At 41.1% G+C, this 22,081-nt stretch overlaps 1 protein-coding gene across 1 annotated transcript; it reads right to left on the bottom strand.

Annotated features, from left to right (window-relative positions):
* Positions 1–34: 34 nt before the first annotated feature.
* On the bottom strand, positions 35–20,255 carry twsg1a (twisted gastrulation BMP signaling modulator 1a). The gene is made up of 5 exons (XM_086272671.1): positions 19,832–20,255; positions 18,944–19,104; positions 7,874–7,973; positions 2,540–2,800; positions 35–520 (listed from the first exon to the last, which is right to left on the bottom strand). The coding sequence occupies exons 2-5, from the start codon at positions 19,067–19,069 to the stop codon at positions 339–341; spliced, it is 669 nt and encodes a 222-aa protein (XP_086128797.1). The 5' UTR covers positions 19,070–19,104; positions 19,832–20,255; the 3' UTR covers positions 35–338.
* Positions 20,256–22,081: the final 1,826 nt, after the last annotated feature.

The raw sequence follows: 22,081 nt of genomic DNA, 5'->3' as shown, positions 1-22,081 counted from the left end.
AATATATAATGAAAGACTTTCTTAGAGACGGAAACAGTCACCAAAACGTATCTTTATTTGGCATGAGACTGGGATTTAGCGGACCATAATTGTAAAAATACATTATTCATATACAACTCTAGTAAAAAAAAAAAAAGGAAAATGCTATAAAAAAAAAAAATCTAAAAATATACAGTGAAACAAAAACAGCAGAATAAAAGTTTGCAGGGGTAGGAGGAGGGCTGCAGGGGGCATTTTACAAGGTAACTGAGGAATGCTAGCACATAACAGTCATAGTTTCCTCTGTCCCCAGTCCTGCGGTATGGGGCAAGCATTTGGTACCAATATGTGCCCGCACTTCAGAAGAGACAGTTCATGCACTTCACAAGCTTGCTGCCGTAGTCCACGCACTCCGGTCCGATGCACTGGCAGCAGGCGTTGTGAAACCAGCGGTACTTGGATCCTCCCATTGACTCACAGTATAGTTTACACTGACGAATGGACACGCAGTCGTCAAAGTAGACCACAGTGCACATGCTCTCTGAAATTAAAGAACAACACGCAAAGATGATGGTGTGAGTCACAGATCCAGTAAAGAGAAAAAACTAAACCTTTAACCCTCAATTTCCTGCTTTTCCTTAAAAGCTGAGGTCAAATTGCTGCGTCAAGTATGATTGTGTGTTCTGGTGAGCTTAATGAGTTAACAGCTCAGCTCTGAGGGATTGCTTTCATTATTGCTTTATAGTAAATAAAGCAATAGAGGTTGAGAGCCAAAATGGCCTCAAATTCAAATAAAAATGGCAATGTAACACTTCCAATTCCCTTAGCTGGAGATCTTCTGGCAGCACAGTCCTGCTGTAATGATACAAAAGTCTGATCCAACCGAAACTGGTCACAGTTCAAGACTGACTCTTCAGGTCACATTTTATTACCCTCAGTGAGTGAGCCTAAATGTGAACAAAACAAGGAGACGATGGGAACAAAGGAAAAATTAAATGGCAGCAAGTCTTGTTTTGTGTGAGCCATTCAAAAACGTAAAGCAATATGAGACGGCACATTTAGGAAAAGACTGACTGCTTTTAGTGGACCATGTGGCTTCTCATCATTAGTTACAATTTCTGTGGAATACGGTGGTTTCGCTGATGTACATTTGTGGTCAGAGGTTTACATACACTCATCTCAGGCATGAATGTCATGGTAATTTTAGGCTTTTAATCATTCCTTTGAACCCTTCTCTTTCCAGGGGAGAATGATTGGACAGCATACATCTTTAACGACTTTAACAAGGATTGAAAGTACAAGGAACTCTGTGCAGATCCCGGTATTGTCAGTCCGATGAGTGCTGTGAAAACCTTTTTCTGCTGGCAAAGCGTAGTAGTAGCAGTCAACCATGATTAATAACAAGAAGTTAACAGACCTTTGCCATGTCAGGTCCAGAGCCATTCTAGAATATTCATCACCGCTTATTCAAATATTTGAATCGATTTTCTTACGTGAGCATGAATCTCTATGATCAGAAAGCTGTATATTAATATACGAACATCTGTAGGCATGACAAAAAGTTTTATTACTGGACACGCTTCGATTTCCTAGTCCAAGTTTTACTGAATGAACTGGTTCTACTGACCAATCATATTTGAGCGGGCTTTGCTTGCGTGCAGGTAAGTCATCTGTGTGCAGGGAGACGGACAGATTGCATCTGTCAAAAAGTCATTTTTTAAAGTTATCTGCTTTTGTAAACAACAATTTGCAGACAGAAGAGGAAGTCTTAGCCTGGATATCTGCCGGCCACAGAAACAAGCAAACAAAACACGCCGTTCCCCCCCCGAGGACGAGTCATCAGACTAGATTGCTGATACATCGGTGTGCATACAGCATTTAAACTTCAGATTAAAAGAACGAGCCAGTTACAAAGAACTAAAGAGCAGCTGGAAGCATTAAACTTTTAAAACCCATCTCTGAAACATAATTTATAGACATTTCTTTATCTCGTTGTTGCTACACTGTCGTTTTATTCCAATTCATTTTTTTGACTGTTTAAATCTGCTGCTTTATGTTATTCACTCACTAGGACTTACTGATTATTAGATAAAAAAAAATATACTTTCATGTTTTGTCTTTTTAATCTACAGTAACTGGCATAACTTTATTCCTTTTTTTGCCCTTTTTATGTTCTAAATGTACTTCTCTTTGTGTACTTTAAGTTAGTTATTTTTATTCTCTTTTATTACATTAGCAACTTATCAATCATCTGTGAAAAGCCAGTAAAAGTTTGCTTTTAAGCACGCCGAAACACATGATTAAAGCAACATAAAACATTAATAATAATAAATAACTCAAGTTTTCATTATAAAGTTGAAATTTTTAGATTTCCAACTTAAAATTTTGACATAATAATAATAAGCCCAAATTTTGATTGGATTGCAATAGTTCCCCCCCAATTAATTATTTTTTTTTTGGCCTCAGTGACAGAAATATGCTTTCCTTCAAACTTTATGATCACACCTCAATGTAGTAAAGTGTGAACAGGTACTTTTCCACGCTAACGCAGCGGCGTTACCTTGACTGTCGAGGCTGCCGTGGATGCTGTTGCCAGGCACGGTCACGTTCTCGTGCTGGCTGTTGAGCGTCTCCAGGAAGGAAACCAGGTTCTCGTGATGCGACAGCTCCTCTGAGACGGGGAAGGACACGACCATCATGTTGATCTGCACGTCGCCTTCCGTGAGGGCGCGGAACAGCGAGGGGATGGGATTTTGCAGCTCCTCCACGGTGCTCTTGGACGTGGCTGGAGTGTCGCTGTAGTTCTTTGGGTTACACATCCCTGATGTGAAAACAGTGAGAGCACAGTGAAGGATCAGGTCACAGGAATCATCTCAGAAAGCAGAAACTGCTGGAAGTCTTGTTTGATTGAAACTCTGACTTCACCAACACAATGCAGCTAAATAACTGATGCTCACGAGGCAATTTCCCCACTTCTCTGGATAATCCATAGACATCACTGTCAGGTTTTATTAATTCATACAAAAGTAACAGTTATTGGAGTTACTGGATTATCCAGAGTAACAATGAAACTTGGAAAATAGGGCACAAAGACCATTAATTTACATATAAAGAATTTTTCCCTCAATTTTTTACATTGTCCAATTGTATTCATTGGATTCAGTTACATGCAGAGCCATTTGTTTTGTTTTTAACTGAAATCATTCAAATTTTAGACCTTATGCTAGTCATTTACTACACTCAGTAGCCTGGAAGGAATCAGGTTTATTAGTTTACATGATACAGTGTTTGCTGTGATCAACAATTCTCTGATGGAGGCTTTTGTATAGTTGCAAAACTCGTGAAATCTTTGAGATCATGTTTATTTCAGTGTAAATACAGCGTAAAGCAGCAGACTTTCACACAGTTTAAGAAAAAAGAAAAAGAGACCGAAGCAAAAAACTAGAACAGCAGTGAAGGAACGGGCCGGCTCACGATCCATCACAATCACAGGTTATTTTAATGTGTGAGGTTTTCTTGTCATTTTGCACAAATGAATAAGAATTCAAATCTGGTGAGAAGTTGAGGAGGCTCACAGTCAGTCCTCAGGACAAATTCATCTTGTTTTACTGAAATCTGACTGATACTCTCACAGGGGTAAGTCTCCAGGAAGTTAAACGCTTTCTGGTGACTTATCAGTCCTACACAGCAGCACGGAGGACTTAATCCTACGTACGAACAGCCAAGACTGAGGTTTCCGTGGGTTTCCCCTAAATTTCATACTTTCATTCCTATAAAACTTCTACTTTATTAAAAAAGTTGAGAATCATGACCATTCCAAAACACCTGAGAGGCAACAAAATTGTGTGTGTCTCTCTCTCTCTCTCACGTTTGTCTCCTTCACTAATCCACAACGTTAATTTCCCTCATTAAGAAAAAAAAAAAAGCAAATCTAAGTCTAATATTTTGATGTTTGATCTTAAGAAAAATGTTAGATCATAATTAAGAAAATTAAAAATCCTACAACTTACCCTCTTCTTTTATAATTTACAGTCTTTTAATGAACCTACTCACTGAGAACTGTGCGATTCAAGTGAAGAGTAAACATTTTATGGCATTTTTATTCAGATATATCACCAAGGACGTGACTGTGGGTCGCAAATCTACTTGAAAAACTGAGTGAGGTAATGTCAAAAATAGATATGCATTTTTGAGCATTAAGACATTTTTCCCCCTTTACAGTCTTGAATTATCCAGTTAAATCTTAAAAAGACTGGTTTAAAGGCTAAACGGTCGAACACACACACACAGACACAGCAACTCAGAAAGGGCAGTTCTGTAAAACCACACCACTGTCAAAAACGTCTCGTCTCAATTAAGGCCTTTTTAACACTTCATTTAATTTCCAGATACAGTAGTAATCACTCGACAAAGTCCCCACATCAAGATATGATCTTCCTAAGCCTTCAAATGAGTCAAAGTGAATTATAGTTAATGACTAAATCATTTTATGGAGAACGGAGTTTGACAGAGGAATTGGATTACAAAACTGATGCTAAAAGCAGAGCCAGAACAGCTGTTTTCGATAAAATGTACACATGGGTCCTCCCTCCATGTCCTCCCTCCCTCCCTCCTCTAAAATATAAACAGTCCTCTCCCCTCCACTCGGCCGCTCTAACGGCTCTCAGACACACACTTCAAAGTAGATGGAATTTGGCACAGGGAGCGTGTTTAGAGTGAAAACTTACTTAAAGTAGACATAAGGGTAGCGGCAAGGAGGAAAAGCAAAAACATAAATGAGGAGTATAAACTTGCTCAAAGCTAAAAGCCATCCTCGGTGTATTGTAAAAGGCCTGTCCGGGAGGAAAACGGCACGTAACATCTGTGCAGCAGCAGCAGGAGCAGCAGGATGGAGTTCAGAGCTCAGTGTCAGATTCTTGTGTTCGTGTTCCACATGAAAGAGCTTTAATAAAGCTTCCTTGTCAGCACGTGAAGCAATATCTGTCTGCTGGAGCTGATCTGAGAGAAGACTGGTTTACGAGGGCGAGAGCTCAAACCTCGTGCTTGCGTTCTCGCACAAACTCCAAACAGCGTGAGGGGAATCGAGACGTGTCAACAGGTGTCCTCTCTCACACGTAGCACACAGCTTCAACATGTTAAACCAACAGTGTGCGCACGCGAGTGTTATCGCTTCTGGAAATCTGTTTTATTTAGATGAGGGAGTCTCCTACGCCACGCAGACTTTGTGGGATCTGGAAGGTTATTAAGAGCGTTTCAATCTATGCAAGTGCAGCGTGTGAAAATGGCTACGGATAAAATTCTTAACAGATGCAGGCACCCTCCACAGGAAGGGATTTTGGGGGTGGGGTTAAACAACCTCCACCAAATAAATAAGTAAATAAATAAAAACCAAAAGAAGTGCAAAATAAGCTAAATCCACATGCTAAGCTACATACAGAATTACAAAACAAACAAATTTAGGGGGAGCCACAAAACCACCAGAGACAGAAACAAAGAAATATCAAACGAGAGATGCGAAATGGAAAGCAGAACACACACAAATGCACAAATTATCAAGGACACAGAAAAGAATGTGCAAAGCAGCTTTAAAGAGGAACAATCCAACCACAAAACAAGAGGCAAAAACATCACAAAGAAATAAAATAAGCAAGAAAGTCAGAACAGACACAAACAACTACAAGATAAAATACAAAAAGGACACAAAACAGTGAGAGTGACACAAAAATACCTGCGAGAGTCAAACACACAAAATGAGAATAATGAGATGCACAGCTAAATTACAGCTTTAAAAAAAACAACAAAACACTCGTACAGTCTGGATGTCGTGCAGCCATGTAGCGGAGGTGGGATAGCTTTAACAGCTCCGAGTCAGGCTCTTAAACTTTGACTCTGCTCACTGTTTCTCTTGTTTTTTTTTAACCAATCTGCCTTTAAGTCTGGTTTTCAAACCACCCCTGCTGCTTTGAAGTGAGTTACAGTTTTAACCAAAAGTCAAGAGTTCGTTTAAGCAGCTCGGCCTCGCTGTCCCTTCGGGGCCTCTTCATCCTTTGATCTTCGGGAGCACCTCGAGACTTCTGTCCATATGTGGAAGTGCTACTTTAATTTCCTGTGCTCTGATAAACAGTCGTCCTCTCCGCACGGAGGCCGAGACACGTTTGATATCTGGCTCTGCTCACCTCACACTCTGGTATCACAGCAGCAACACCCTGAGCAAACTGCAGCGGTTTAAACCTGTGTGCTTCTCAGCTGTCGAGCGCATTACAGCCGAGCTCTCAGGCTTTTACTGGGAGAAAGAGCTCAGAGATGAGACTTCAACTGGCACGTTCAGGTATGGATACAGATCAGTGTCAGAATTATTTGAACTACCTTACGAGTCAAAATATCTGGGGGGAGTTTAACACTTGCTGTGACAAGTCGTCAGGGTTTCTTACAACAAAACTGGGATTTCATTTGACAAAATGCAATCTTGGAACCACTGATGATCATCTGACAACGATTTAGCTCTTGAGATCTTTGGAATCATCTACATTCGTAACTAATGTTTGGTGCACACAAGCTAAATGATTGAGCTAATAGGCTAGCCTCTGGGTTCCCTGATGAGGTCAGCTCATCTTTATGGGGAAATTATGGTTCACCAATGGCAGTGTGGGCAGCCTGGGACTGCATGGCTACCTGCAGAGCACGCCTGTGGTCAGATTAGGTTGCTGTGGGTCCATCAGGTGCAGAGAATAGTAAACTTCTAGCACACGAAGATGATTTGGGGAAATTTGTGGAATTTTTTGAACTTCTACCTTTTTGCTACCTTCCCTGTCCCCGCCTACTCATCAACCGATCAGCAACGAACACACTCATCCATGTCAAGCACCATGCAGCATGGATTTTGGACGACTGTCGGGAGCATATTTACATGGTTTGAAAACCCCTCTTCGTGGACAAATCCCTCCATAAATCGAAACAATCAGGGTAGCATAAACTAAGCATGACACAGGCTCTGCTTCTATGCCACGACACTTCATCAAATTTTGCTTCCTCCTTCACATCACACCATGAATGTTTCAGAAGAAGTCTGCACAGTTCTCACCACATTTTTCTTCAAGTCAATCTGATCTATAAAGAGGACAGAGTCATTTTTCCAAACACAGAGGAACTTGTGTAATACTTCTGACTGAAACAAGCTCTGTCTTGGGCTGGCCTTAAAGCCATGTATTCTCATTGTTATGGGTACTTTTCCCTATGCAACCCTCTGAACATAGGCAGGATTCACAACAGAGTCCAGTACCAGCACTGTGTATAGCTCCCAAAGCCTCATGTTAAACCTGAATCAGTGGTGAAAGATGCACGATTAGCCATTTGTCCATGTTTTTTCTCAACATGGAGGAAAAAAAACAAAAACTCTGCTTCAGAAAAGGCAGCAAAAAAAAAAAAAGAAAAAAAAAAAAAAAGCAGGAGACCTTGGGCCTGATGTCTCACCCCATTTCTCTCTGACGGAGGAGGGGACGGCAGCGCTTTCATGTCACCTTTTTTGAGTGTAGAGTGAGCGATGAGGTGATTCAAGTTGAGTCATACAGTTCAGAAGGACAAAACAAAAACACTGTGATGTGACGTGGTGCTGTATGTGTGCGTGTTTGCACTTCAGTCTTGCCTCGCTGGTTACCGATGGAAATAAATCCTTGTAAACAAAACTTCACAACAAATTCAGCACTGCGGTACACACATCCATCGCTTCTGACACTAATGTCTTACGCACATGTTGAGCTCAGCAGATATCACCAACCTGCTCAGTGTGCAGAAGCCTGAACTAACAGTGAAGTTCTCCAAACCTAAAACAACACGGACCAACTTTCTGTCAGCTTTAAAATGCGTTGCTAATAAAAACGGAGTCCCCTGCACTCACCCACGCAGTCGCAGCACTCCTCCCAAAGATTCCCCAGACACAGCATGCACTCTTTACAGCAGGAGCAGTTCCCATCAGACGGACGACACTGGCACAGCTCCTGCAGGAGAAAACACAAACGTGCATCAGTAAAGCACAAACAGCTCGTGACTCGTTGCAAAAACACTGGATAGTACTGGCTGCTGTCCTGATTATTATGCTACTGGTTGTACAAGCATACTTGCTACACATCAGTAATTTTTTCCACTGAGATAAAGAGTGTGGACAGCGAGCATAGAAGCAAACCATTACAGAGACCTGTGCACAAACTGGAAATTATATTTTATGAAGGTAAAATATGGAAATGAACAAATTTAACCACGACCAACCGAAATGTTTCCTTTGCTATACACCACAAACACACTTTGTCCATGATGTAGGAATGGCAGCAATAATGCCAGCCACAGACGTGAGATGTCGACTGATACATTATAATGCAGAATGGCACGCTTATGTGGAACAGTGTCATCACGTAGTTTGTCCAGCAGAGTGACTTTGATGTCCACTGTGTCCAATACAGACATCACCGCAGACTGTACAGGCTTTGGTTAGGATGTCTAATATTAAAGTTAGTGACAATGAAAGTATGACTGAACAAATATGGCTTGTTTGGAAAGGTTGGAGGATGAAGCCTCTTCTCTCTTAAAAGAACACGGCAGCACGGCTTTTGTTTGCAAAGCGTCTTCTGAACAACAATTCTGGGACAATGTCCTTTAGACAGATGAGCCCAAAGTGGAGATGTTTGACCTGAATGCACAAACACCTCATTCAAACTCCTGTGTATATGGAAGTTTCCTACAGTCAAATATGACTCTAGTCAATGCATTCTGTATGTCTTCTTCAGTAGTCTTTCTCACTCACTATGTGTTAATAGACCTCTCTGCATTGAATCATACTTGTTATTAATCTATGTCTCTCTTCCACAGCATGTCTTTTGTCCTGTCTTCCTTCTCTCTCCCCAAAAAGTCGCAGCAGATGGCCCCGCCCCTCCCTGAGTCTGGTTCTGCCAGAGGTTTCTTCCTGTTAAAAGGGAGTTTTTCCTTCCCACTGTCGCCTAAGTGCTTGCTCATAGGGGGGGTCATATGATTGTTGTGTTCTTCTCTTTATGTGTTATTGTAGGGTCTACCTTACAATATAAAGCACCTTGAGGAGACGGTTGTTGTGATTTGCTGTATAAATAAAACTGAATTGAAAGTATCTGGCAAAATTGGCTTAAGCAACAGGACAATGGTTCCAAACACAGCAGCAAATCTACAACAGGCTGAAAAAGAAAAGATTCTACAGCCCAGTCTGGACCTCACCCTACATGCACTGAAGCAATGCCGTAAAGAAGAATTCCTCAACAGTGATGCAGCAGTCTGATAAAGTCATACACAATATAATTATTTAGTAGCCCTACAAGCCATTGAATCGTGGGGTGTACCTCGTTTTCACAGGACTGTATGCATTAAACACTGCTTAACAAAACCCGACTACTAAACTCATCTCAGTCCTGATGAATTTGATGCGGAGGTGTCTGACAGGTGCAGCAGAAGCTTCAAATCACAGCAAACACGCTGCTCAAACAGCAGACGTGCCATTAAAACATTACAGGGCCCACACAGGCCATTACAAGACTGCGCTCTGCGTGTGGCATTCATCGAAGAATGCGAGACGTCACCGCAGACTCGAATAACTGAAAAAAAAAAAAAAAAGAAAAAAGAAAAAAGAAACGGCATTTCCTTTCATGACCGCAGCAGGTCCGGACACGTTAATCCACACTTTCACATCACAGGTCTCGGTTTATGATCAAGTTAAATATTTGACACGTTCTTTAAAGAAAAACTGCACTTTGTTACAACTTTGGTTTACTAAACCAAGAATTCAACTGATTCACAATAAAGTAGCTAATTATGTTGATGATGTTTGTACTTGTAGTCATCAGTAGCCACATGTTAACAATTTACTTAATGTAATCAATAACAGTGGTTACCATGGTTCAGCATTTTCTAATTTGATGGGTTTGTTTTATTTTGTTTTTTTGGATTTCTGTTCATATTTTATCATTAAAAAAAAAAAAAGTGTTGGTTTTAGCCTTTTAAAATTTTTACTGCATGGAGGACGTGTCAGCGGCAAGATTTAGGAAAATCAGTGATAAAAAAAAAAAAAAAACCAAACAAACAAAAAACCCCACTTCACCAAAAGCAGTTGACTCACAGTTTTGTTGAGATCTCAAAGCTCAAACACACCATCAATGTCTCATCTGTAAGTGGTAAGAAATTATTTTATATTCAAACAAATACTAAAACTAAGGATATTTCCGCTTTTTATTTTTTATTTTTTCCCCCGCATACTCTTTCACGTGATTCAGTTTATTTTGAAAAGTCTCAAAAGCATCTTGAGCTTTATTGTGAAAGGTTTATATGGAACATAAACAAGCGGACACGCGATGGTTTTACCATCGTTGTTGCTAACCACAACCCATAAAAAACAGGCTTGTCCGTCAGTTGTGTGGTTACATTAAATATAAGAGAAAGAGAGAACTTTAAGAAATTAATATAGCCACTACAGTGACCATCAAAACGATGAAAAAAATATTGCCGTAAACAGTTTATTTTACGACACCACGAAACAAACGAAAGCGTAAAATGAAACGATAGACGTTTTTATATAGTCATCCGATATATATCGTTATATCGAACAGCCCTAGTCAGTTATGTCTTCTTTTTGACTTTAGGGCAAAAATAACCCTTTTTCCTGCAGTAGTGCCATTATTGTTATGCAAGCTGACCAATTTTAGAGACGCCAGCTGTAGAGAGCATCATCTCCCTTCTCTTGATTATAGTGGAACTAAAAATTCCACTTCTCATGTAGTCCCTAATCCCCAAAGAAGTTTTTCTACAGAAACTACGAATCCTAATGAAATCCACAAGATCAAATCCAGCCCATCAGATGAGAGTTAACACTTAAAGGAGAATTGGATATTGAACATGCTCGCTGGTGACATCCAGGTTGGCCCACAGACTTTCTGAGGACAATTATTAAGACTCATTTTTCTGCCTGTTAGGAAGGTTTTGCCAAATTCTCACAGAGGAGGAGGAGGATTAAAGTGGTTTTCATGTTTGCTAACAAGGAAAAGATCCAGGTTAACTTCTAAGAGGAAATAAATCTTTTGCTTTAGGAAATTTAAAAAAAAAAAAAAAAAAAAAAAAAACCCTGCCAAAGCAACAGGTGATGATACAGCCCAAACCATGCAGGCCAATCAGAAGCCTACAAACAATAACACACAGTGCACACTGAGTTCAACAAGATAAATAAAAGCACACACATTTGACCTTGCAAGACAAAAATCTCTGGTTTGCTTGTCTGCAGGTAAATGCCAAAAAATCTTGAAAAATTTTCAAGAAGTGCAATTTTCAGTGACTTAAAAAAACTAAACAAACTAACAAACAAACAACAAAATGAACAACAATTATTAAAAGTTGAACGTGTGCAAAGATCTTGTGTTTTTTTTCCTGTCCCACTCATTTTCTACATATCTGTACAGTGATGAGAGAGTTTCCATGAAACAGACACAAACATTCAAAAACATTCATGTGGATGTTTTTGAATGTCCAAAACATTCAAACTGGAACAAACTATCCTTTAAAGTCTTAAGTCTTTTCCAGACCGGAGTCCTGAAAGACTTTCACAGCTCAGGTCCTCATATTGGCACATGAAGTGAAATCTAAAGCATTTATTAAAGTACACAAAAAACTATAATAAAAACAACAGCTGTGCAAATAAGAAAGAAAATATAAAAGTCTTTGTATGACATGATCTCATACAGAGGCCTCACACACACACACACACACAGGCTTGAGCTCAACTGCTCACGATGCTTTTTTTTTTTCTTCCTTTCTCTTAGATGGAAGCTACAAGTTTCTGCAAACATCCAAAAACATGAAACCACTGCTGATGCAATACCTCCTGTACAAACACAGGGAAACAGCACTCCTGTGCTGCAGTGCAGTTTGCGTTTAGAGTTAAAACGACACAAAACTAAAAAAAGCGCAGTTGGTGGGCTTAAAAAGCAAGTGAGAGTGCCAGAGGAGCTCCTCTTCCTCCCTCCTGTTCCCCCATGACACTAAACAGGGAGCACATTCCTCCATGTCAAGGTCACTGGGATGGGGGAGGAACAGAAGGAGGGAGGGAGAAGAAAACACCTGGAGAACAGGACAGGGCTGCTCCCTCCATGACTCCTTTCTTCCAGAGTCTCCTTTGCAGTTTTGCAGAAACCATGTTTTACACATAGACAGTCTCTCTTCAGTGACTCACCATCGAGGGATTGCAAGAAACACACAGAGCTCACTTAATCACTGGCCTCTCAATCCCCAAACCTCTGATCAACATCAGATCCCATGAGTAATTATGACTCTCAAGGGTGAAATTATGAAAAACTAAACAGCTGCTCCTGGGAAGAAAACATGCAGCCTTAAATCAGGCAAAACGTATAAAAATAGAAATTAATTTTTTTTTTAAAAAAGGATGGAGGAGACTCATAGACCTGCATTTAGCCTGGCTTTAAAACAGTAACGGCTAACTGCCTACTAACTGTTACTTTAGCTGGATCCACTTAAAGAAATAAAAATAAATAAAAAGTACATAACAGTACATAATCACCTTTTCTTTTGAAGAAACGTTTTAGTGAATCTTATCTAAGAACCATGTCTTTATGTGACGTATGGCACTAAAGCAAGAATGCTTTTCATTAGCTTAATTTACAGTTACTAGTAAATTTGCTTATTTATTATGAAGATGTAGGCAAAACAGGAGGGAAGTGTCAAATATAAAGCTAAAGCTAAAATAACTGATTAGCTTACATTTCAAAACTTAAGGAAGGCCGGCTGCAAATCTACACGTCAGATTTCCAGCCGGCCTTCGCTTCAGGAGTGTTTTGTGGAAAACTTGCTCACATGTTTAGGGGTAAGAATTTAAGAAGTGATGTTAATTACCTTATATTTGTTAAGAATGAGCTCAAGCTTAGAGGGAGATAGCTTTAAAATAAGCACCTCTCTGTTTTTACAATCTTTGCTATGTGCAAAGACTAAGTTAGAGCTCCATGTTTTTGTTTTGGGTATTTACGGGAGTAGAAACCACAATTCACTTCAAACTTTTTTTTTCCTTTTACTTTATTTAATTCCATTTAGCACCCACATGAAGATGGGACATACAGTGGGGCAAAAAAGTATTTAGTCAGCCACCGATTGTGCAAGTTCCCCCACTTAAAATGATGACAGAGGTCAGTAATTTGCACCAGAGGTACACTTCAACTGTGAGAGACAGAATGTGAAAAAAAAAAAAAAAAAAATCCATGAATTCACATGGTAGGATTTGTAAAGAATTTATTCGTAAATCAGGGTGGAAAATAAGTATTTGGTCACCTCAAACAAGGAAAATCTCTGGCTCTCACAGACCTGTAACGTCTTCTGTAAGAAGCTTTTCTGTCCCCCACTCGTTACCTGTATGAATGGCACCTGTTTGAACTCATCATCTGTATAAAAGACACCTGTCCACAGCCTCAAACAGTCAGACTCCAAACTCCGCCATGGCCAAGACCAAAGAGCTTTCGAAGGACACCAGGAAAAGTATTGTAGCCCTGCACCAGACTGGGAAGAGTGAATCTACAATAGGCAAGCAGCTTGGTGTGAAAAAATCAACTGTGGGAGCAATCATCAGAAAATGGAAGACATACAAGACCACTGATAATCTCCCTCGATCTGGGGCTCCACACAAGATCTCATCCCGTGGGGTCAAAATGATCATGAGAACGGTGAGCAAAGATCCCAGAACCACACGGGGGGACCTGGTGAATGACCTGCAGAGAGCTGGGACCAAAGTAACAAAGGTCACCATCAGTAACACACTACAACGGCAGGGAATCAAATCCCGCAGTGCCAGACGTGTTCCGCTGCTGAAGCCAGTGCATGTCCAGGCCCGTCTGAAGTTTGCCAGAGAGCACATGGATGATACAGCAGAGGATTGGGAGAATGTCATGTGGTCAGATGAAACCAAAGTAGAACTTTTTGGTATAAACTCAACTCGTTGTGTTTGGAGGAAGAAGAATACTGAGTTGCATCCCAAGAACACCATACCTACTGTGAAGCATGGGGGTGGAAACATCATGCTATGGGGCTGTTTTTCTGCCAAGGGGACAGGACGACTGATCCGTGTTAAGGACAGAATGAATGAGGCCATGTATCGTGAGATTTTGAGCCAAAACCTCCTTCCATCAGTGAGAACTTTGAAGATGAAACGAGGCTGGGTCTTCCAACATGACAATGATCCAAAACACACCGCCCGGGCAACAAAGGAGTGGCTCCGTAAGAAGCATTTGAAAGTCCTGGAGTGGCCTAGCCAGTCTCCAGACCTCAACCCCATAGAAAATCTGTGGCGGGAGTTGAAAGTCCGTGTTGCTCGGCGACAGCCCCAAAACATCACTGCTCTCGAGAAGATCTGCATGGAGGAATGGGCCAAAATACCAGCTACTGTGTGTGCAAACCTGGTAAAGACCTATAGTAAACGTTTGACCTCTGTTATTGCCAACAAAGGTTATGTTACAAAGTATTGAGTTGTATTTTTGTTATTGACCAAATACTTATTTTCCACCCTGATTTACGAATAAATTCTTTACAAATCCTACCATGTGGATTCATGGATTTTTTTTTTTCACATTCTGTCTCTCACAGTTGAAGTGTACCTCTGGTGCAAATTACTGACCTCTGTCATCATTTTAAGTGGGGGAACTTGCACAATCGGTGGCTGACTAAATACTTTTTTGCCCCACTGTATTAAAAAAAACCGACTTTGTCTCAACCAGCTGACTTCTAGAAGCCTGCTGAGAGGCAGCACCTAGCATCTGTGAGCACAACCTCATCATCCAGTAAGTGTGAAGGTTACGTAATGGCCCTTTATTATCATTTGTCTAAACCAACATTAAGCTAGACTCAGATTTATAGCTACAATCTTTATAAATGTATTCTCTCCCAGAGCACCAGTGGTTTGAAGGACACCAGCAACAGCACAAAGAAAAAGAAGACGACATAAAATACAGTTCGTCTTTGGAAATGGCAACTTCTTAAATCCATCTGTACATGTAAGAGCCTTAATCTGCTGCACAATATCACAGTGGACGGGATGGCTGTCTGGAGAAACAGCTCAAAGATGGCATCTGTAAGGCCTGCACTCAGACCTCATTACTGTGTGATACGACACTGGATTTATTCTTTAAATTACAGGTCATTAAAAAAGTGAAGACTGAAAAAAATGAGCTAACATGCAAACTGATTTGGACACAGCCACTTCTGCCTTTATTCTGAGACAAGCAATTTGTCTTCTGGCGCTACCTTTATAGTTAACGCACAGACATAATTAGTCTGTTAGTGTTAAAATATAACTACGTCCAAAAGTAGAGTTTCCATTCTTTTTACTGAAGGAAAACAAAAAGGAAACAAGGTCTCGTCCCATTTATTTTCTTTTCAAGTTCTCTTTCTTGGCTGGTATCACCCTAAAGCAGATTTCATATAAATTCGAGTAAAAACACTAAAGATTTACTTGCCTAAGCCTCTTAAACTCTTCATCTCCTGTGATAGTAAATTCAACCTCTTTGCTTTTTCACCATATTGTTTGACAAAAGAAGCTTGAAGACATCGCTTTGGGCTCGAGGAACCTCCTTCACCTCTGTCTGACGCTGTTGGGAAACAGCTGGAAAACAAATGGACAGACTAATCAGAACAAGCGGTAGTTGCAACCCTACTAACAACAATTTCCCCACTGAGGTGGATGAGGTTATCTTAACGGCTTAAAGAGCTCTTATTAGGCTACCCTTGCTCTCAAGTGGAAACCGCTGCAATCAGTCAAAGCCCGGCTGCAGCGAGACAAAAGGGCTCTGGAGGGAAAGTGAGTATGCGCTCGTCCCACCGAGCGACCGCTATTGTGTTTCAGCTTTGAAATCTGCTGCCCCACCCTGCTAAACAGCCTGGTGTGCAGAGTCCTGGACAGAGCTGGATTGTGAAGTTTTGCACACATCTTAGACTCAAAACTGTAGGTTTCTCTCCACACAGACGCACACACACCTCCTCCTGACCTTAACCTCCCCTCCCTCCTCTTCGACCTCCTGCTCTCATGTTTCCCCACCCCTTGGTGGGGGTTTAGGGAATTCAAGACAAATGACTTGAGATGGCAGCAGAGCGCAAAAGTGAGCGTCGGACAGCAAATCCCACTAATCACAAGCAACATGGAGCGTCTACAGAGGGGCTGGAGAGGCAGAAAAGTTTCTCCTTCACGGCGCACACACACATAAATCGCTCTCGCCTCTGACAGCTAGCGAGTTGGTGTCGACGGGGTCACGGAAGCTACAGAGCTGTTGTCCGGAGCAGTGATTCATCAGGCGAAACAAGCCACCTGGAAGTAAAGAACAAATAGAGGGCCTCAAATGTTCTGGGGAAACTCAAGCCAGGAAGAAGGGATTTGTTTAGGAGTTTAATCCAAAAAGAAGTAAGCTTTAAAAAAAAAGAAAAGAAAAAAAGCCACGAGAGGCTGTATTTCCTCTGAAGATTTTTGGAAGAGAGCTCATTTTTCCTCAACTGTTTTTAGATCACTTAGCAATTTAAGACCTTTGCAAAACAACAAAATCCAGGAATTTCCTGGCTACAGTGATTCACGTGAGGATTTCTCAATTTTCCTGAGGCGTTTTCACACGTGAACTCAGGAAGATGTTTGTAGAATCAGTTTGGGACGCCTTCTTAAGTTTCCTTTCGCCTCAGCCACATTTTCCCCAACTGAAAATATCAGTATCTCTGTATTCATCGCACCATCACCTGCACTACTCTCACATCAGTGCATCAGTCACACAAAGCAAACTCTGAAAGACCAAAGGACGTCTCTTCTGGCTGTATCAGATGCTTATGCGCCCTCATACAAATCCTCGGCGGGTACCTCTTAGAAAAGTTGAGGGCTGTGGTGCATGTGTGAAAACAGCACAGATAAAATTCCTTGTAACAGTTTCTAAAGCTGCACACAATGTGGGAAATAAGTATTCGATCCTCTGACGAATCTGCAAGTTTGATGAAGTGATGATTTCAGTCCATTATAAGGTAGTATGTGTAACCAATAGTGTTCTTGATGACTCTGGTCCCAACTGCCTTCAGACCGTCAACGAGCTCCTCCTTTGTAGTTCTGGGCTGATCCACCACCATCATGATCATCTTCACCCCATGAGACAAGATCTTGCAGGGCGATTTATGGTCATTTTCGATATCTACAGTTTGGATTCATCTCCTGCCTCTAAGTCTTGTTTCTTTTCATACCCACTGCTCACAGCTTACATTTAACCATGTCCTACATGTCTTGTTGTACTGTTGGTAGTTGCTGCACGAAAAGGTTTCCTTGAAGCAACGTAGTGATCAAAAGGGGGAAAGGTTGGATTACCAACCAGGAAAACGGAGGAAGAGCACAGGGCTGCTTAGACCCCTCTGGGCTCTGATTCACAGCATGCCAAGCAGATTTTTTGGTAACTTAATTAATTGCAGAAACCTGAACCTTTGCATTAAAGCCGGCGCTGTAGTACTGATGTATTTTGCAATCCTGCAGCAATGCTTTTTTTTTTTTTTTTTTTGCATGGTACCCACATTAGTGGTTAAAATCAACTCGAAACTGCATACATTTAATTATTTCATTTAATTAAGCAATGAGTTTGGTCTTCATGACTAAAGCCAGACCTTCAAAATGTCTTGTTTTAGCTAAATTAAAAATAAATAAATAAATCTAAATCCAAGAAAAGACAAACTTTGGAAGCAGAATATGTTCGGGATTTTGTTGGATATGTTAATTTTTCTGCTAAACAATCTAAAAGCCAAATCTTGAACAAAGAAAAACAACAACAACAGCTTCCTCTCTTTACTTGCAAACATCGTGCTCCAAGAATAGAGTCTGGTGCAAAACAGAGCTGCAGCTCACGTTCACAAGAGGTTAAACAGGTGAAATAGCCACTGAGGTTAATGACAGTACTTTAAAGACTGTAATGGAAGAGGCAGGAAAGCTAAACACACAGCTCTGACCTACAGGACAGCAGCCAAGCAAAAATCTAGCTTGACAGCTGAAAGAAAGTCAAATCAAGAGAAGAGTTGGCCTTTCTAAAACCAACTCGAAACAAGAATTCATGAAGGAATCGGTGTTAACGCGTGGGCTGAACCCCCCATCCGAACGTGTGAGGAAAAAAGTGACATGAAGGAAGCGATGTTAAAAAGTCAACAAGCATGAATGAGTTTGATGTGAGATTTTTAAAAGCAGAGCTAAAAGAACCTGACATAAATAAATACAAACAAACGAAACAGAATGAAAGAAAGACATCCAACTCCCTATCAGCTGAAGGCTGGATAGCTTCACAGGTCCGCTCCCTTTCAGACGCCTCCAGGATTATCTAGGGAATGTATCTGCATTCTTTACAACAGATTCCATCGTTGCTCCCAGGTCCAAATCTTCATCTTATCCTGGCAGATTTTTAGACTCGATTTTGGCTGCCGTTGGATATTTACTGTTAGAAGAACTTGTATAAAACAGACCGACTGCGGAGGCATTATTTCCCCTCAGTGAATTCAGCTACCGCTCAAAGAAGCGCCGCTGTACAGTTTTGCTGCTTTTATGGAAGCAAAGTGGCAAAAAAGCGGACTCCTCGTCCACCTACTGCTGTCGCTTTAAACTCCTGACTTGTGTTTTAGCCAAGAGACACAACTGTGCCTGTTTACACAAAACAGCTATAAACCCTGGAGGATGAAAAGCTTGAACTTGGCTGCACTTCGCCGCTTTAATCTCCAGAGAAGATCATCACATTCGTGAGTTAAGTGCACCTGAGATTATGTGTCTGCAACCACAGAGTTACCTCAAGGAGGCGAAGCCTGTTTGCAAACACTCGTTCTTTCACACACCGCCTCACCACAAACATCCAGGACTCGGCTCCACGTTTAAGGTGCAAAAACCAAAAGCAGCTCATGGGAAAACCTCAGCATCCCTTACCTGGATGAGACATTTGCTGACGTCACTGGCGCAGAGGGCTTTGTTGCAACCGGAGGTCAGAGATAATATTGAAAGGAGGAAGAGGAGAACGGCGACAGCGGGGAGGATCAGCTCACCGGGCCTCATCCTGACGGCTCACCAGCAAGGCACTGGGAAAAGTCCTACATCAATGAGAGACACAGCACAGGATCTTGGATCAGGAATGGAGGATTAAGGCAAACAAACAACAACAGTTTAATTCCAAAAGAGGAAAGTGAAGCTCTGTTCGACTGGAGAGCTCTCCTCCATTTTGTGTGAGAGTTAACATCTAACTTCTACTGTTAAACACACACACACACACACACACACACACACACACACACACACACACACACACACACACACAGGAATAAAGTTTCATCCTAAAGTAGATGCAAATGTGCTGTCACGTGTGCAGGAACTCACTGCTTTGCCTTTCTGTAAAGTCTTAATTTGAACTTTTCTAAAACGCTCGCGTCACATCTCATTCAAAGCCAGCACTGCTTACTTTACTGAAGAACAACAACAACAACACACACATACACACATCTGGCAACATCAGCTCCCTTTCTCCCCCCTTTCTTCACCCCCTTCTATTTTTGTCGCGCTTTAACACTCTCTCCCATCTCGCTCCTACACTTCAACACTTGCAGCACATTGTTGCATTTCGCATGACGGCGAGAGAAAACATGTGAGGAACATTAGCTCCCCGAGTCCTGAACGCGTTTCTTCACCTCTCTTTTTCCCCTCCCCTGCTCCGCTCAAAACTTTGTCTCACTCGCACGCAGACACAAGAGAATCGAGTGCGCAAAATGAAAAGAAAAAAAATAACAGCGAGTAAATGCAGATATTAGAGAGTCTCAAACTTACCACAACGCAGTTAACGAGCTCGAGGTTCTCCTTTTTTTTTTTTTAAGGAGGACTGGGGTTGTGCTCTCTTTGAACCTCTCCAGGATGGTGTTCTGCCGCCGCTCAAGTGTCCACTGTGTCCAGAGGGCGTCAGTCTCTCCGCAGCACAAAGCGACAGGCAGTCGGGCGCCTTAAAGGCACACACACACTCCCTTTTCTATCCGGCGTCTGTGCAGGAAAACACCGGGTCTCGGGTCTCACACAGTCACCGGGTGACGCGCATGAATCATTCAGCTCACCTTTAACGTAAATATGAGCCCGGAGCAAAGTTTGAGAGGTCGGTGCGTAAAAGTGTCGTGCGTAAAATTCGCTTCTTCCAACGCAGGTGGGTTATGTTTGCCTTTTTCTTTCGCCCCCAACAACAAAGGAAGTATTTACTTTTCACTCCACCCCCTGCCCAATTACATACCCCCTTTTGTCTCCACTCTCATTAGTGGCCTTGTGGGTTGCTCATTAGGTCATCTGAAGCCGTGAAGCTGATCAGACTTCCAGCCGCGACGCCACCCTTCGCTCATTTGTTGCCGCCGCGGAAACCCTCTGATGGGGCGTTTAACTCCACAGGTGTTTTTTGTGAAACTTCATCAAAGACCCAACTGGCCACCACGTCCATAGCTGCAGGGGAGGAAGGCGAATTACAATTTTAATCGGATTTTTTTTTTTTTTTTTTATCTTAACAAAGGTTAATTAACTTTAAATTTGTGATAAATTATGTTTTGGACTAAAAGTCAGGTTTGAAAGTTGTCAAGATTAGTTTAATCAATTGCTTATGTTTATTTTATTTTATTTTCATTTGTTATGAGTTCTGTGGGTGTCAGAGGGAATATGAATATGTCAAAGAAAGTGTAAAAAAATCAGAGAATTATTGTGATGTATAACCAAACCAAAATATACGAAAATGTACCTATAGTAAAAATACTTTTCATCCAAAGTGTCCCTCTTAAGAATCCTACACATTATATTATTGAATCATAATTACTGATTGACGGATACGTGTAACTTTACTGTTACAGTTGCAGATGATTTTAAACCCTTACCTATAACACAGCAAGATATTAATAGATTTGTATTTTAAAAGCTGCAAAAAAAAAAAAAAAAAAAAAAACCAATTAACCAAGGCTTTAAAATTATTGATAAGGATTAAAACTATAATATTTGAATCCAAAATATTGCGGAGTAGACAATTTATATGTAGCATAGTGTTTACATATCCTAAACTGTGCTTCAAGCTTCAAGTTTGTCTTTCCAGCCGTATGTAAAATACTGTGGCATGAAACTGCATTTCTCAGGGCCAGAATATGTGAAAAAGTGGGGAACGCACAAGATGAAGACAGAGCAACACAAGGACAGGTTAAAAAATGTTTTAGGAAGGGTTGGTGCCACATCATTCCTCACTGTTATGTATAAATATACCTTAAAGACAGACTAAAGCAGTGGAAAAGCTCCACACTGATAAAACTTATGGTGTCGAAGGTAACAGTCCCGCAGTAAATCCTTCATTCATAAAATTGATGTGCAGGAATGATTGAGGTGACAAATAAAATCTGTTGAAGCCAAATAAAACCAAACTATTAAAACACATTATGTTCGTCAGTATTAATGGTCCATGTAGGACTAGTATTATCATGTTAATTATACTCCTTTAAATATCATCTTACTGGAATAATAATGCTGATGCAATCGTGTGCAAGCAGCTTGTTATGTTCCACCCAAGCCACTTGCTTCAGCAGAGCTTTACATTAAGGGACTCTCTTCACCTTCATCTGCTAAAGGAGGAAACTTAAACTCAGCTTTAAGCTGAACTTAAAAACATGCGTGTATGAGCAGGACTGCTCTAACATTTCAAACTGTTTTGAAGCCAGTCACATGACTTTCGGGTTTTAGATGACAAACCAACACCAAGAGGAGCGTCTTTAAATGCATAACATGTCAAAGCAGATGGGTTACTTCAGCAGAACACCACACCGGGTCCCACTCCAGTTAACTAAACTGAGGCCATTACACAGACTCACCAAGAGTGGGAAAATGTTGCCTGGTCTGATGAATTCATCTGCAACATTTACGCAAACATTGTTTTAATGCCAGAGCCGGAGTATCGTTGCAGATCATGTCACCCCTTTATCACCACAATGTACCCACCTTCTGATGGCTGCCTCAGCAGGATAACACAAGCCAAGCCAACTTTATGTATATAGTGGTTTAAAAACAGCAAGT

The sequence above is a fragment of the Aulonocara sp. 'chitande type north' Nkhata Bay genome, linkage group LG18 (assembly GCF_057382095.1).
Source record: "Aulonocara sp. 'chitande type north' Nkhata Bay isolate Kocher_YH1m ecotype deep benthic linkage group LG18, A_spYH_male_GT1.1, whole genome shotgun sequence".
Lineage (NCBI taxonomy): Eukaryota > Metazoa > Chordata > Actinopteri > Cichliformes > Cichlidae > Aulonocara > Aulonocara sp. 'chitande type north' Nkhata Bay.
Note: the sequence above shows the minus strand (reverse complement) of the source record. Positions and strands in the feature narration are given on the sequence as shown.

What these genes read in the sequence shown, in the direction of transcription:
- twsg1a (XM_086272671.1), bottom strand. Translation starts at nt 19,069, where the DNA reads ATGAGGCCCGGTGAGCTGATCCTCCCCGCTGTCGCCGTTCTCCTCTTC. An exon ending in GGAGTGCTGCGACTGCGTGG is followed by an intron (nt 2,801 to 7,873) that starts GTGAGTGCAGGG and finishes TTTTCACATCAG; the next exon opens with GGATGTGTAACCCAAAGAAC. An exon ending in CGGCAGCCTCGACAGTCAAG is followed by an intron (nt 521 to 2,539) that starts GTAACGCCGCTG and finishes CTTTAATTTCAG; the next exon opens with AGAGCATGTGCACTGTGGTC.